The sequence below is a fragment of the Dreissena polymorpha genome, chromosome 6, assembly GCF_020536995.1.
Source record: "Dreissena polymorpha isolate Duluth1 chromosome 6, UMN_Dpol_1.0, whole genome shotgun sequence".
Classification (NCBI taxonomy): domain Eukaryota; kingdom Metazoa; phylum Mollusca; class Bivalvia; order Myida; family Dreissenidae; genus Dreissena; species Dreissena polymorpha.
Window position 1 is genome coordinate 104665451 of NC_068360.1, and position 16537 is coordinate 104681987.

Sequence of the window (16537 nt, forward strand, 5' to 3'; positions counted from 1 at the left end):
TTTATATAAATGAACGTCAATTATCCGACGAACAACTGAAAGCTGTCAGGTACCTCGATCAATCAATGTGTTAGGGTATAACTGACGTACAGGCTTCTTTACGCTGGACACATTTACTTGAATTAAGTGCTCAAATCCACCAAGATACATATTTTAGAAAACGGTACAAAACACAACACTTCAGCGGTACAAAAAAAGTATGCCACAAAACAAAATTGGGTACGAAAAAAAACATTTGGGTACGAACAATACAGGGTATATACATTACAACAAATATGCTTCCCTAGAAAGATTTTCAAAACAACAACCCGTCAACAGGGGCGGCTCCGGAATATCTGGTTTAGGGTGGGGGGGGGATATTCAAAGTTTTGCCGGTGGTCCAGGGGGGCCGCTAGTTAGAACCTCTGGGGGTGCAGGGCATAGTGAGAGGGGTCCAGGGAGCGAAGACCCCCCCCCTAACCTCCACGATTTTAGTGATTTTGAAGGCTTTGACAACCACTTCTCGAACATGTCACGCCTTATTACTTTCATCAAAGTACCTTTTTTAATGCCAAAAAAGTGCATAGTTATCGTTTTGGGGGTCCAGGGGGGGCAAAGCTCCCAGAAGCGCCACGATTTATAGTGGTGTGAATGCTTTGACATGTTTAAATAGGTGATTAAGATCTAGTTAAGTGTTAAAAATCAAATGAATTGACTTACTTTGGCGATTTTAGGGGATCCGTATGGTCCTACAATGCATAGCATCACAAAATATCAGATAAAACTGCGGTCAGTGCTGTATTAAAATTCCTTCAAATGCTGGAAAATAGAAAGAATAGAAAGATGCAAGCGAAATTATAAAACTTGTATGGCAAAATATATGTATATTGCAACATGCTTATTTATAGCCGTATTGATATTCAGGCGTACAATTTTGACAATGCATACCAATTATGCGATATCAGAACAAATATTTCGTACAAATGAGAATATTGTATGTATCGAACCCCGTATTATGTATAATAGTAATACACAATATGTGTGAGTGCACTGTTATGTTGTTTGTTCTGTTTTTCTTCTTCTTAAAGTATAATAATAAAGTATACATTTATTTCATATCGTTAAATTTATATCGAGAGGTCTTATTTTTACGACAGTAAGAGAGGAATGCGTTGTCATATACTTCGATACAATACTGGCGTAAGTGAAAACCAAATACATGCATCAAATAAATTAGCAGACGCGTTATTTGTGTTTTTTTTTGTTCAAACGAAAAGAAAAATTGATACTTGTTATTTCGTTCATTGCATCGTGCCCAGAAAAACTATAACTGTTGCTTTGGTTTCTTCATTGATTAATCCAGCCGTTATTAAATTATTTATAAGCTCTTTTATGCCTTTCAATTTGTATTACAAAAAGATATTCCCACTTATGTGTGTTTTATATCGCTGGGCTAAGTGGAGGTTCGGGATATCAAATAGTTTTTAAATTCGCAATGCTATGTATTTAATGAACGTTCGAAGCAGATGACCACACTTTATTCAATGTCGTTTTTTACGTTGTTTCGTTGTTGTTGTTTTTATAACCATTAGCTGGCCATCATTATAGAGACGCTAATCAAAATCCACCAGAGAACTAATTCAGTTATCAAACATTAGAATTTATTAATATTTGTATTACACTACATTGATAAGAATATAACCATCAAGGTAATTGGCTATTCGAAGCATCATACATGTATGTAAATGGGACGTAAATTAGGCGCAATAAATGCAAGCACTAAACGTAAACAAATAACTACAAGCAGAAGTAAAAGGCGTACACTGATTCATTCGTGCAAAGCAATGTCGTAACGGTTTGCACAACACCGACCATAGGTGAGTCGAAATAAATGTAAGGTCTTGATGTTCCACAAATGTCTGAAGTAACCAACAAAAAGCACACAATACTTGGATGAATTTAATGCATCGCCTAGGTCGTGATCGAACAGAGCAATTGAATCTCAACAAATAAACGTATATATCTGAGTGCACCCTAATTCCTAACATTTACTAGTGTATGTGTTCTATTTTTAGATCAGAGAAAAATCAGCACGCGGATAATACATAAATATATAAATATTAAATATTATATTAAATTGTTAGAAAAGTATCATAAACGCATAATAAATTTATGCTGTTACGTTTACAGACGTGTATCGGCATAATATATTTTATTATTATTTATTATCTAAATATTTATTTTTGCTAAATTTATCAACAGTCTTAGAGAAGTAGAGCGTAAATTAGTATGTTTTCAGTATTAAGTTCCCTTCTCTCCAAGTGCATTGAAGAGGTAAAGTGAAATTTCTATATGGGTTTTTTGGCATTAGGTAGGAAATAGAATTAAGTCGAAAATGAAAATTAGAAATTTATATTTAACATAATTGTGCAAAATTTAAAATATTTTTTCATAGTTTTACAATGTTTTCTCTTAAATATTTAATTCTGAGATTTTTATTAAACATAAACTTAGTTTAAAGAAGTTAAAAAAATCGCCAAAGTGCTGTGTTTTTGCGCTTCGCCTAAGGTGCGCGATAGTATTTATATATATATATAATTATATATGTATAGAGAAGATGAGCCCTCAATTGTTAAATCTAGGAATATTACCCCTTTAGGGCGATTAGTACTGTTGTCATATGAACTTCAAATGTCAAATTAAGTTGATACGGGTACATACGTTTATGAATAACCAATATTTATTTAGTAACTGTGATTGAAAAATCCGAGGGATTTTGTCATGTTCTAAGCCGTCATGCCATGAACAACTGTATCTATCTTTATGCTTACTATGCAATATCATTGTACCGATTAATCCTATCGTAAACTGTCACTTTTGCTTTCACAATTTATTAATTATGGTATACATGATAACGGCATGTGCATCACTTCTCATTCCAAATTAACAACCAGCAATAATGAGTTAAAGCATGATACAATGAATGAACATCGGTGAGTATTGATTGTATGAAATTATACGATAATAACAATACCGTGTGAGAAGATCTTATATTTTAACATGCACACTATTTTCATTTGGACCTATACACCGTGTGTTCGTAGATCTTATAACATTCAGGTACTTCTATTCAAACACTGAAGAACATAAGCTCCATTCGATGTTCACTATTTATGTCATATGTACCTATGCACGTGACCAATAAAAAATAGTTGTAAACCATTAACACTGAACGATAGATGTAAGACCGTAAAAATCAGCCAACAAAGCTCCACGCCAGCATGCGCATCCACGCAGTCTTGTCAGGATATGCATACTGAAGAGGATACTCAGGAAATACAACGACATTGCGGGCTTTTATAGCGTAGCCTCTGGCCAAACAACGCAAGTGCGCAGGCTGGCTTGAGCTGCGCTGGGCCGTGGCCGTATATGTTATATGGCAAATTTTTGCATCACGCGGATTTAAACGTGTTATAAATTTGTGGAAAAACTGCGTCTAATCAAATATCAAATGTTTCAATGACGAAGACATAAATATATAATAAGCCACTTTTAGACACATGTGGTGATCATTCGCAGTAAAATTTGTATCTACGAAAATTATTACATTATATACGTGCGATTCATGACAAACATTTCATGCGGTTGATTTGCGCATTGTAAGTGAAACAAAGAACACAACAATACTTACGTCTTTTAATTTTGATTACTTAGAAAGTAATTTTTAACTTTATTTCAAAGTCATGACATGCGCCGAATTTCTTTTGTGTACTTCTTGTTTCTCAATTCTGTCAAATTGTGCTTTACGTTTTAAGATCTGCATATTGTGTCAACAGTATGTATGTTTCTATTACATGTACATGTATATGCTTACATGTGTTACGAATAAATAAATAAATAAATATTATTGAATCCAACAATAATTCATCAAAAGACAGACATTTTCTAATTTTATTTTATTCAATAAATAAAAAACATTTTATTATATTTTAATACATTTTATAAATAATTTAATAAATAAACACTATGCCACATGTTAAGTAAATATAAAATTAATGTGCCCTTATATACGTGTCAACACTTTGTTGGATGTTGGTTCTAAAATGATATCGGTGGTGTTTAAGAAATCATTTTAAATTTAAATTTTTTAACTAATGTTAACTTACACTGAAACATGAAATTGATGACTTCAGTGAAATCCTCTTTGTTTTTCCTGTTAATAAAGGGTTTTTGAAAGAGATGTCATTTGAATGAATATTTACGCACGACCGACAAAACAGGCGACCAGAAAGGCTGATAACGAGCACTGTGTGCTCACATGAGTAAAATACGGAACGGGGTACTGGGGGGTCTGTATCTGAAGCGTGTTCAAAACTTATGCTAACACTGACAGCTTATTTCTAAAATGACTGAGTTCTCGTAGTAAGTTCAAGAAGTATGGTATGCGCTTTCTTGATAATTATTCATGGCTGCAGCACAAAGGCATTGGAATTCACTGCCTGCAGGGTTCAAAGGGTAGAAAAGGCACTCAACATCATTAAAAGAGCTAAAAAACATGTATTAGCTGTTAAAATCATAATGTGATATATTTGAAAGCTTAAATTGTTTAAAGGCGCGTCATTGTATGACGCCGTCATGTATAATATTTACCGCGACGTCGCACGTGTCCGCCTCAACGTTTGACTTCATGCATTGTACATCATCTTATTATTCATTTATTTTTAGTGTAACTATTGTTAAAATCATAATGTGATATAATTTGAAATCTTAATTGTTAAAAGGCGTGCCATTGTATGACGCCGTCATATAATAATACTACCGCGACGTCGCACGTTACGCTTCCGTTGACGTCATGCTTTTTAAAAGCAATTTGGTTTGCGAGGTCAGTAATGGGAACACCATATCGGTTTATATAATATTATATATCTATGATTAATGCTATGTAATAATTACTGTTTAAAATTTTCAGTATCATCAGTTTATCTTATCGGCTGTGCATTGCATTCGTTGCATTTTATAAATGCGCGAACCCTCGGTGCATGCATATTTTTTCTGTAGTATTATGCTAGACAAGGGCAACCAATCGTCTTTATATCAAGGTCAGTGTATTTATTTAGTTATTTATTCATTCATTCATTCATGCATTAATAATAGATACATTCATCAGTTTGTTATTTATTATTCCTTTTTATTTATTTAATATTATATTTATGGTAAATTAAGTAATTATAATATTGTTGATGATTGATTGATGATTATTGATTGATTGATTGATGATTGATGATTGATGTGATTGATTGATGATTGATGATTGATTTGATTGATTTTGATTGATGATTGATTGATTGATTGATGATTGATTGATGATGATGATTGATTGATTGATTGATGATGATTTATTTATATTTTTATTTATTATATCAAGGTAAGAACACCGCCTTCATGAAGATCACGGCAATGATATCTCATATGTAGCTGTAAATAATTCCATGATATAAAGATACTTGCTATTGCAATAGCTTTACAAAAATTATTTTCTTACTATACTTTGCGTGACGTGGATTTTTGAATTAAATATAATGTAACGCTGTTTGGGTTGGTTCTATTGGTGTCATATTATTGTCGAACATAAAAGAACAGAAACTGCTAGAAGTGATAGTTTATTACAACGTTTACATATGTACATTGACCTTTGTACATACATTTTTGAGTAATGTAACGTAACATACATTCATTATATTGCAGAAAAGGGTCACTTCTTCAAAAATCGGAAAAAACTCTGTGTTACGGCCAAAACTGTGGTTGTTGACAGGTATATCCGCAGCCATTGTAACAGCATTTCTTTACACCCGGGCAGTCACGATCGGAATAGCACGCTTGAATGCATGTCCCGACGCCGGGCCAAGGACATACGCCTGGTTTTTCTAAAACGAGTACATTCACAATTGAAGCGAGTAATCTCACAAGTGAAACGAGTTCATTCACAATTGTAACGAGTGCACTCACAATTGAAACAAGTGCACTCACAATTACAACGAGTGCACTCACTATTGAAACGAATGCACTCACAATTACAACGAGTGCGCTCACAATAAAACGAGTGCACTCACAATTAAAACGAGTACACTCTCACAACTGAAGCGAGCAAACTCGCAATACACACACATATATATATAATATATATATATATATATATATATATATATATTATATATAAACATATATATATAATTTTATTTTTTATTAAGTTATATATTATTTTGTTATTTATTTTGTTATTTATTTATTTATTAATTAAATAACGCTCGTTAATAATTTAATTTTATATATACATTCTTTTACATTCTTATGTCTGGCATAAAATGACAATTGAAGGCATGAAGATGATATAATACCTCCGCAGTTAATATCCGTGCATCCTACAGACCCGTAGTAGCACCAACAAGTATTGCATTTGTCTTGGAACACCGAACCGTGCTCGTACCATTTTCCCTTGTAATAGCAGTAGCCTGTAAATAAGTGCTCATTTTTCAGATACTCTACTCATTTGATAATTTCGAATTTTACGATGGACAAAACAAAAATCAATATAAGACTACCAAAGATCAGAAATAAACAAAGTAGTCGCAATTCCGAGAGGAATATTGCTCCGTTGCTGGCATCGAACTGAAAAACTATTAATAATTTAATGGATTTATTGAAATTATTGTGCAATGATCTGAGTTGTCATACCACAAAGCTGATATCGACCCGACAAAAGTTGCCTGATATAATTCTTATATCAGGAAAATTAAATGATAATATATCAGTCTATGTATAGAGGTACATCATATTGCTCTGAAACAACGCAAGCATTTAAATGTGCGATTTTAAACTCGTAAATACTACTCTCATCCACAGGTTTTATTGAATCAAGAAGCATACAACTAGGACATATTTCGTCGCGTCAATTCCAGACCCCCGTAAGTCATTTTTCTCTCATTTCGAGAAAACGTGATTTAAAAATTTGGATCCGAATACCTTGTTTTCTGTAATAGCAACAGCTTTAAAATTTGGCATATGTAGTCAAACTACGATTAGCTTAAGGCAGGTAAATTTTCATAAATATACGTCTCTTTAGTAGTCAATTATAGGAACAGGTGTTTATATTTTAGTTTAGAGTGTAGAAATTTACGAAATATAAGATTTTATTAAATTCCAAACACCTGTAAGAAGTTACGTGGTTTTGATCATCAAAATATTGATCACATACCGACTTACGGGTTTTAGTTTTTAATTGTGCAAACTCGAAGGTCAGCTTCTGAAGATTTATCACGTTAAATTAATTAATTTAAAATGTTTTATACATTTAAAATTACTAAAATATTAATAGAAAATAACTGTCGGCTAATTTTCCAGAAAGTCAATTGTTTTTAGCGTTAGTGGCCAAGTAGGTCTTACGATCATAGATCACTATAATTTGATGAAGCTCTTTTTAAAACACTATATACTATTCTTCTGAAGCTTTATTATCATAACATCCATTTGGCTGCATTAGGCACTCAAGATAATTATTAAACATGCTATGAAGAAAAAGAAAAAACAAAAACGAACATGTACTTTAACTTAAACAAACTGATTATTGTACAGTCCTTAACAAGTTTACTTAATCAAAATTTGTCGTAATGTAAAAGTACACTTTAAATACTTTGCAAACCAACGTGCATGTAAGTATAATACTTACATGTAATAACCCATCAGAAATTAAAGTGTTATCATTGACTATAATATTTTTTAAACAAGAAAACACAACCAACAAACTCACAAAGTTAACTAAAACGTTTATGGATTAATTTAAGCATAAATAACTCCTAGCAAAAAAAAAAACACGTTTATCAGCACCAAGTCCGTTAGCTGATCATTGGTTGCTTTATACAATCATCTCGTGTCCAGCAGTCGTGTGAGTATCATCAGTTTTACTTTGGTCTGTAACTTTGTCATTTTCAAGGAAAAGTTTCTTGGAATTGTAGTATTGACTGTCGATTGGACTCATGTATTCAGACATACTGGTAAGATCGCGTATTTTTTCTAAAGACAGAACTGGCTGTTTTCTGAGCAGGGTGCTAATGGCAACGCAGCTGTGTGAACTGCATTCCTCGTCGGTTGCATGCCATAAATAGTTACTGTACGTATGACACATCGGAAAACGAAAGTTTCAGGTCAACATCCATAGGTCGGGGTTTTTCATATCGAAGACACTTCACCTTTTGTAAAGGGTATATTGCTGAATTTAATGACTATGTTGCTTTTAGGTAGTCATTAAAGTGCTTTTTGGTCATTTGAATGATATTGAAATCGGCTTCACGTCAAACAGTCTTCATGGTTCTAATTAGGGAAACTGGACTGTACACTTCACACACTTTGAATACCTTTTTCAATGTCACTATGGACGTTGTCGACTTCCTGTATTTCAGAATGCCCGGGGCAGCGGAACTTTTGGACAATTTCTTCAACATCACTGGTGTTCATGAACAATTTCAAAGCTAGTGTCATCGCACTATTGCGATTCTGAGGAACACATGAATCTGACCACAATGCGATTTTTTTTACATCTGGATGTGTTGTACTTAATTGGATATAGTACTGCTATAAGTCCACTTGCCATTTCATTTGCCCTTCTCCCCGCATCAGCCTCCGTCCATATATCATTGTAGCAGTGACCTGTCCTTTGAACAATGAGCCGTTAAATTATATACCGACACTTTCTCTTATAGAAATTTTTTTCACCTCTGCCCTGGGTAGGAAAATAACATTTTCCAAGTCAAAATACACTGTAACTTGACGATTATCAGAGCGCTTTGATTCTAAACGATCTTTTTTCTCGATCTGCTGAGATTCATTACGATCTTTATGTGGCCAATATATTTCGGATTCTCCACGCTTTCAGAGTTCACCCTTTTCTATGTCACAACATCACACCTATCCTTTTATGTTTTTTTAAATAATGTTAAATTCCTTGCTAAATATATTCCTGTATTGGCTATTCTTTAATGGTGTGAAGCTTTCAGCCTTGCATTTGTCTATGTACAATTCATATATTGCTTTTAACTACAAGTTAGCATCTAAATATTCAACTGAACTGTTTGCGGGACAGTAATGCGACGGTCGTCTTTTGAACGACTGTATATGTGTTCTATAAAATCTATGTCACGTTGCGGTATTCGCTTTGTTGTGTTACGTCCTCTCATATCTTGGTAATCTCCTTCACCTTTTGAAATCTTTTCATGCAGATTCTGACTCTACATTTCATCTACTCTTATCACCTTAAGTAAATTCTTTACACACTCTTGAACTTGTCATTGTCTTTTAACAGATAATATGTGTATGTATACTTTCTTCTGCAATTTGTTTTGTTAGTGTCATTACTTCGTTTTTCAATTGTTTTTGCAAATAACACATACTTTTTATCATCAGTAAGTGACCAAAACTCTTTGTTTATTTATCTGCTGATTTTTTCGGAAATACCTTACTACATTTAAATCGGCACCTTCCCTTCGCAATCTATGTTCAAATTAATTGTTTTGATTTGTACAATCACACCTTTCAAATGTGTATATTCTTGCCCAGATTGTCTTATAACCTTCTTTTCATTCTTTGCCAAGGACATAGGATCTCTTGTAAGTTTTCTGCCTCGTTGTTTACTGTTTTCTGGAAAAATGTGTTCATGGTTCATAGCAGCATCAACTACTTCTAATTGGCTGTCTTCTGTTAGCAGGTTGACTAGTAACGTGGCATTATTATCAGCATTCACATTTACTTTATCGATAATATAATTCTCATTATCATTGCTTTAAATCAGTTTGTTTCTTTTTCAGCAACAAAGCGGTCTTCATTAGGACTTATGCTATGTAGAATGGTTTGATGGTCTTCAGTAATAACGTCCACTGCATAATTTTCGTTATGCCCATTTACATTCACGTTTTCAATATCCTTGTCAGTAAAGACATTCTTTTGAAGTGGCTCAATTTCTTGGTTTATCACAAAGTGTTTATTATTGACATTTATGTTGAGATCAATATGTGTTTTGATCACAATCAATATCAAAGTTATCCGTGAAAAGCGAACTAGGAGCCTTGTTTGTGTCACAAATGTGCACTGTTAAGTCATTAGTCCTTGTCGGCGAACAGTTCATCATTGCCTACATGCTCTTTAGGATCAATTTCATACTCGTCAAAAAGACGTAGCGTATCCAACAGGTTAAATCTGTTCATACTTGAAGTTCATGTATATGGACACTTGTCTCAAAGAACATGTCGCTTACACGTTTGTCCAATTCACTTCTATTGACTGAAGGACATAAAGATATATGCATTGAAAATAATGTCCCAACGGTGTTGCTGAAAATGTTCTCACAATGAACTATTTTTAAGTATACATTACAGGCATCCGAAATTTTCAATGATTTTCGATTACAAATGCATTTAATTGTTTCTGGTCATAAGCTTGTAAAGCTTACATACAGTTTTTCTTGTTTTGAACAATCGACATGACCTTCAAAGTCTCTGTCACAGAAGTTGGAGCAGCCTGATACATCAACCACTTAGATTTGTAGAACTATGAATAAAACACAGCGTCGAAAGCGGGGTCTCTTCTATGATTAAACAGCGAAGTTTTTCAAAGTAACTGTGCGCCAATACAAAATCTAATTCAAATGTTTTAATCGACTAGATAGAGTACGGCAATAATAGTTTTTCCACGTTTCTGGAATGCTTCATAATCGATGTAACGCAGTAGAGGCAACGCGAACACAATTTCCAAACTTTTGACGAGTCGTTTACAATGTTGTAGAACAAAGAGTTGACTCTGCAGATTACTGTCAAATAATCAAAGATTTCCAGGTGCAAGAACACGGTCGCCAGTAGTTCAACAGGCAGATCGCATATCGAATACCTGTCAAACAGATTTTTGGCGTTGTTTGCAATTTATTACATCTTATATTAACTTATATGAGAGGGAAAAAATCAATATTCATACATAATGTATATTCCTAACTGACATTCAATTGAATGTAATGTATTAGATGTAAAACAATTTACTGGATTAATTAATTTTAGTTATTTAAATCTAATGCTAAAATGTCTTATCATTTTATATTTAAACTATGAATTTAATTGTCGGGAACATGTAAGAATACAGATTCATTTAAGACGAATGTTCATATTGGAATAAATTGTAGATTGTATAGCAATATGTGTTTGTGCAGTACATTTCATTTACAGTCAATTATACTGGGCTTTAATCAATCTGTCCGAATGTTTTATCCGATTATCAGATGTAATTTAAATTCGGACGTTGATTCTTTATCAGTTTAACGACAATGGTGCTTATTATTGTTTAACTATTACAAACACACAAATGTGTATACATTTTGCAATAGATACACACTTGATAATACTTACATAATTAATAAAACGGCTCATTTCAGTTTGTATCGTTTCAAGCAAAATACAAAATTGAAGCGGAATGTAAACAAAGCTGAGCGGCACACGTGGTCGATATGGTGAAATTTCGTTGGCTATCGACTAACGGGATCTTGGAATTGAACAATTTCAACGTTTAGTAACTTACGGGTTTTAGAACTGTCAAATAAGGCATTTGTGGACTATTATGAACCACGTAAACGGTATCATAAAAAAGATCTTTTCAAAACAAGTCTAACGATACCAAATACTCTATATAGTCAAAAATTGACTAACGGGGGTCTGGGATTGAAAGCCGATTCTGCGTTGAACATCCGGCAATGATCGAACATGCCAGAGAGAGTTGCAGCAACAGATGCATCTACAAACATTAAATAAGCATGCATTTGATTAATGATCATAATGATGACCATAATGGTGAAACTGGTGATGATGGTAATCATGTTCATATTAAAGCTAGGATGAAAATGAAGTTGATAGCGATTGGAAAAGTTTTAATGCACAGTGAAGTTAAATATAGTAATAATTTCAAATATTTCAACGCATTGTTTTCTTTCAATATACAGATTGGTTAAAGTATAGTAACGTATACTTATAGCTAAAAGTATGGTAATTAATGCAGCTGAACTGTTTTATTTCAAAGTCGTTTTGGGAATGCAAATGCGACTTCGATATATCCGAAATTCGACTTATCCGAGCTTGAAGTTGGAAACGTTAAATGAAACTATTGTCAATGATCATTTTACATAAGGGTGAAACAAATAACAGTTATAAAAACGAATGAACGAAATAGTTTATTTGATTTGCGTATACCAAAACAAACAAAAAAGTATGTTAAGCACGACGTCATTATAATATGCTTATGTGCCCGATTCATGAAATCAACACGCTTTGTCTTTTAATTCCATGCTCTTGAACGAGGATTTTAAAATTGCTAAAAATGTTTGTAAGCGTCTTAAACGTTCGTACAAATTATAACCAAAACTTCACGTGACGGCGATAATGAAGCATGCTGCTGTTGTAATAGTGCCTTGGTTTCCACATCGCTGTCGCAATAATATGTTACATTATTGCATTGTATGTTTTATTATATTATATAAACATATCGAGGTTTACACTAAAGATGAGGTTTCCGCTTATTGTAAATATAATAAATACACAGGAAAAACATTGGCATTATGCATCAATGAAATGATCAACGTGTATCATTTCACTCGAGCTAGAGTGAAACTATCAAGTCGTCGTTTACTATTATTCACAACTGATTCATTGCTTAGCACGAAAAAAATATTTTATGGTTGTGACTTTCGGATTCGCGTTTTGGCATTTATATATCACGGTGCCTATACCACGTGACTTTTTAAGATCTGAGGATGGGAGGATAAAGCGCGACCCAGTTAGCATTTTTAATGATGTATTCTTTAATATTTCATCATTTTTAATGGGATAAAGGGATATCATGATCTTTTAAACAAATAAGTATTTTTTTCAGTAAAATGCAACAGCGCGTTTGTGATATGAAGTCCCCACACTGATCCGACATTTGTCTAACCGCTCAAACGCGCGGTTGTACTTTACTGAAAAAATACTTATTTGTTTAAAAAGATCATGATACCTATAGAAAACTCTTACGAATGAGCGGCTCTCCACTTTATCCCATTAAAAATGGTGAAATATGTAAAAAAAAATCCTTAAAAATGTTAGCGGGGTCGCGCTTTATTTTCCCAACACAGATCCAAAAACGTCACGTGGTATAGGCACTGTGTATATGTGATTTCAAATTTCGCCTGTATTTGTAGCCTACAAACAAATGCCTATGTACACATCTACACAGTGACCTCGTGCTTTACACGTCTCATGCATACCACACAAATATATAATCCCGTATGTCAGACAAAATAGTTGAGCTAGCAGTTACAGAGCTAAACAAGTATAACATATGTAAAATGCATATAAACGAACTTACCTTACTATATGACCAATTGCAACGCCAAGCCAAATAATGATAATACAATTTGGACGATCGGTATTTATGTACAGTTTGAGTTTAATTAACATGACAAAAAGAAATGCTAATCCCAAAGGCTTTGGATAGAATTTGCGATTAGCCTTTTACATGTGACTAAAATGGAAACAAAATGTTGCATATAAGTAAGCATCAGCGCTTCTGAAGTTGTATTATTTATCATTGCGTGTAGAATTATTGTCCGACCACTCAACTGAGTAATCACCAAGTTAAATACTCTGATAATAAAAAAGAAATGTGTCTGTATGAGCAATTTCTGCCGATAAGCCTTTAAAAACGAGAGGGATTACGACAGGCATTTCAACAAAACATAAATATTAATTGCCCTTCTACTTTAGGTATTTAAGGTGTTTACAAATACATTAATCCTTATGCAACCGTTGCTGTTGACACTGCAACAGGTGCTGATTCTGTTCGTTCAGTCCGATGTGTATTATTAATACGACATTAACTTCAATTACGTCTACTTATTCAGCTACCCCCTCTCCAGCTTCAACACTTGCAACTTATTGTACTACTACATCAACTACTAACACTAGCATAAGAACGACTGCAAGTACTTCTGCTACAACTACTGCCGAAAGCATAAAATAATCATATATAGTATGTAGTATATATAGTATAATTATTCAAGAAGCGCAGAGAACAATTTAAAGGAATATAAATTTTTCTCGCGTATACTACTTAATCCCATCAGATAGATTTTAATCAATTGTATTATTGTCTAAACTTTACGTAAATATTTTATTTACGAATGTGTTCTTTCTCTTGTTTATTTTTAAACGGAACTTCTGATTCATTATGGATTACTTTTTCTTGGCAACCTTCTAAACTAGCAATATGTCTTATAATTTTAATGTATTTGCTATGTGTACAACTATCGGCAGAATTATGAAGATGGGTTTGACATTAAGATGCGGAACTAGTCCGCGACCATATAATATTTCTGCACATATGAGCTTACGAATAACACTGCCATTGGTATTTAGCAAGGAATGTTAATTGTTCAACGCATCATGTTTAAGCTCCCTATGTACATTTATTTTTGGTTGTCACACAAGAACAAAAAAGGTTAAAAGTGGTATTTTGAAAATCGGTATGCAGACCGCTACCTTTCACCAAATCACTCAAAAATCGATGATTGAAGGCAATCCGCGCGGAGAAATAGTTCGCGGAGGTATCTTTTACTTACATGTATTTACAAGTAGTACATTATGCTGGTCACGTGGAGAAAGAATTCTCTTGACATAACATTTTGCCTTATGAAAATAGTCCACTGCGTGTTACGTTATAATCGCGTAACACAGCTCTCCTTATCGGTCTCATGGGCAGGTCAGCCAATAGATGTACTCGCGAAGACGCAGCAGGATTTCTAAATGTACTCTGAAATACACAAATACACGTGCACATATGAGGCTATTAGTTATCAACCTTAATAACAGCCGATTCTCTATCAGATCAGCGGGAAAGAAACGGAAAAATCCAATACTATTTTACTTAGTGATCAATAAAACCATTATTTAATTGTGTAAAGCAAAAACAAAGATAAAAGAAAATGTTTTATTTTTATATGCATATAAATTCCATTTCATTATCCAATTCTATTGAGTGTGATATATGTTTAAATAATACTCCGCATTTTGACTCGGCACATGGTTACTGAATCGTCGAGGGAAGAAATAATTGATTATCGATAAACGTTGATAACACAATATTGCTTTCAAGATGAGGAAAGGAAACTACCGAAATACTATAGTGTCAAAACGGTTCCGTCTGTATGGAACTCTTTATTGAAAGACTGAATAGCATATTTTTATTGACCCGCGTCGCTATGGTCCAGCCGTGCAGTTTGTCAGGTGATACCTAATGAGACGACGAAACCTTACGTGACTTATAGCGCACGGCGCGGCTCCTGACCAGACTGCGAAACTTCGCAACTGTGTAGAAAGGGCTTTAGCTACGCTAGCCAACGCGCCATAACACCCATTTTCGGCTCTAAAAGTAATATTTGAATGTGTCAAAAAAGCATCGTTATGAAGAAACGAAGAAAGCTGGTTCCGATTATGAGGGCGGCACGCTCAGATGGCAAAGAAGCCTATATTAAGGTCGAAATGTTTTTTATCAACAAACAGCTGTACGTCGAATACGACAACAGTGCGATAGCACTAAAAGTTATCTCTTTGAATATTGAAGGGTTATCTTCTACAAAGAGCGGTGGCAGCAAACTTTCGTCATTTTTGGTTGAACATGATATAACCTGTTTAATTGAGACCAGGACTAATATAAATTCAATAATTGACTTTAAAGTTTACATCAATCCTATGCACTTGTACAGACGCTTTCAACGCCGTAGAGCAAGGCGTTCGAGCGACAGGATCATCTTGTATACAAAAGAAATAACATTGACTTTTTGCTAGGGCTTAACATAGATAAAACACATTTCAATATTGAAAATGATATGTATTTAGTTGTTATGTATATTCCATCTGAGAATTCACCAACCCATGATATGTATGATGTTAACATTTTTCAACTGTTTGAATCCGATATTATCTTTGTTATAGTAAACGGAAAGTATTTATCACTGGTGAAGCAAATGCTAGAACCGTTCATAAAGCTGATATTATTGACAATGACAGAAACTTAAGTGATTTTGATTTATTTTAAAGGTCAGCCTGTAACCCTGGTGCAAATAGATTTGATGATTATTTGTTATACGTGTGTAAATCTACTAACATAAGAATTGTAAACGGTATACTATTTCCAGATAAAGGAGTTGGCAATTAACTTGTTTTATACATAAACGGGGAAGTACAGTAGACTATCTGTTAGCATCAGTCAAAAAAATTACGATTTAACATATTTTAAGGTGCACGATTTCACGGAATTCTCTAATCATGTCCCAGGGACATTTGCTCTGAGCATGAACAATCCGGTTACTAACTGTAAAAATAATCAGCGCGTATACGTTAAATGGAAATCAGATTACAGGGATAATTTCGTGCACGACATATTAAAGGGTGCTCAAGAACTAGAACAAAATTTGCAATCAGGTATTCACTCGCGATGCGAT

General features: G+C 33.7%; 1 protein-coding gene and 1 long non-coding RNA gene across 2 annotated transcripts in view; one reads left to right on the top strand and one right to left on the bottom strand.

Moving 5' to 3' along the window:
- Positions 1 to 3385, top strand: part of LOC127835967 (centrosomal protein of 295 kDa-like) — a 13223-nt gene extending 9838 nt beyond the window's left edge. The window contains exon 6 of the mRNA XM_052362385.1: positions 3240 to 3385. Within this exon, the coding sequence (XP_052218345.1) occupies positions 3240 to 3385 (146 nt within the window). The remainder of the gene's footprint in view (positions 1 to 3239) is intronic.
- Positions 3386 to 5639: 2254 nt separating this feature from the next.
- On the bottom strand, positions 5640 to 13455 carry LOC127834000 (uncharacterized). The gene is made up of 4 exons (XR_008027723.1): positions 13405 to 13455; positions 11715 to 11799; positions 6375 to 6488; positions 5640 to 5903 (listed from the first exon to the last, which is right to left on the bottom strand). It is a non-coding gene; the product is annotated as an uncharacterized LOC127834000 (long non-coding RNA).
- Positions 13456 to 16537: the final 3082 nt, after the last annotated feature.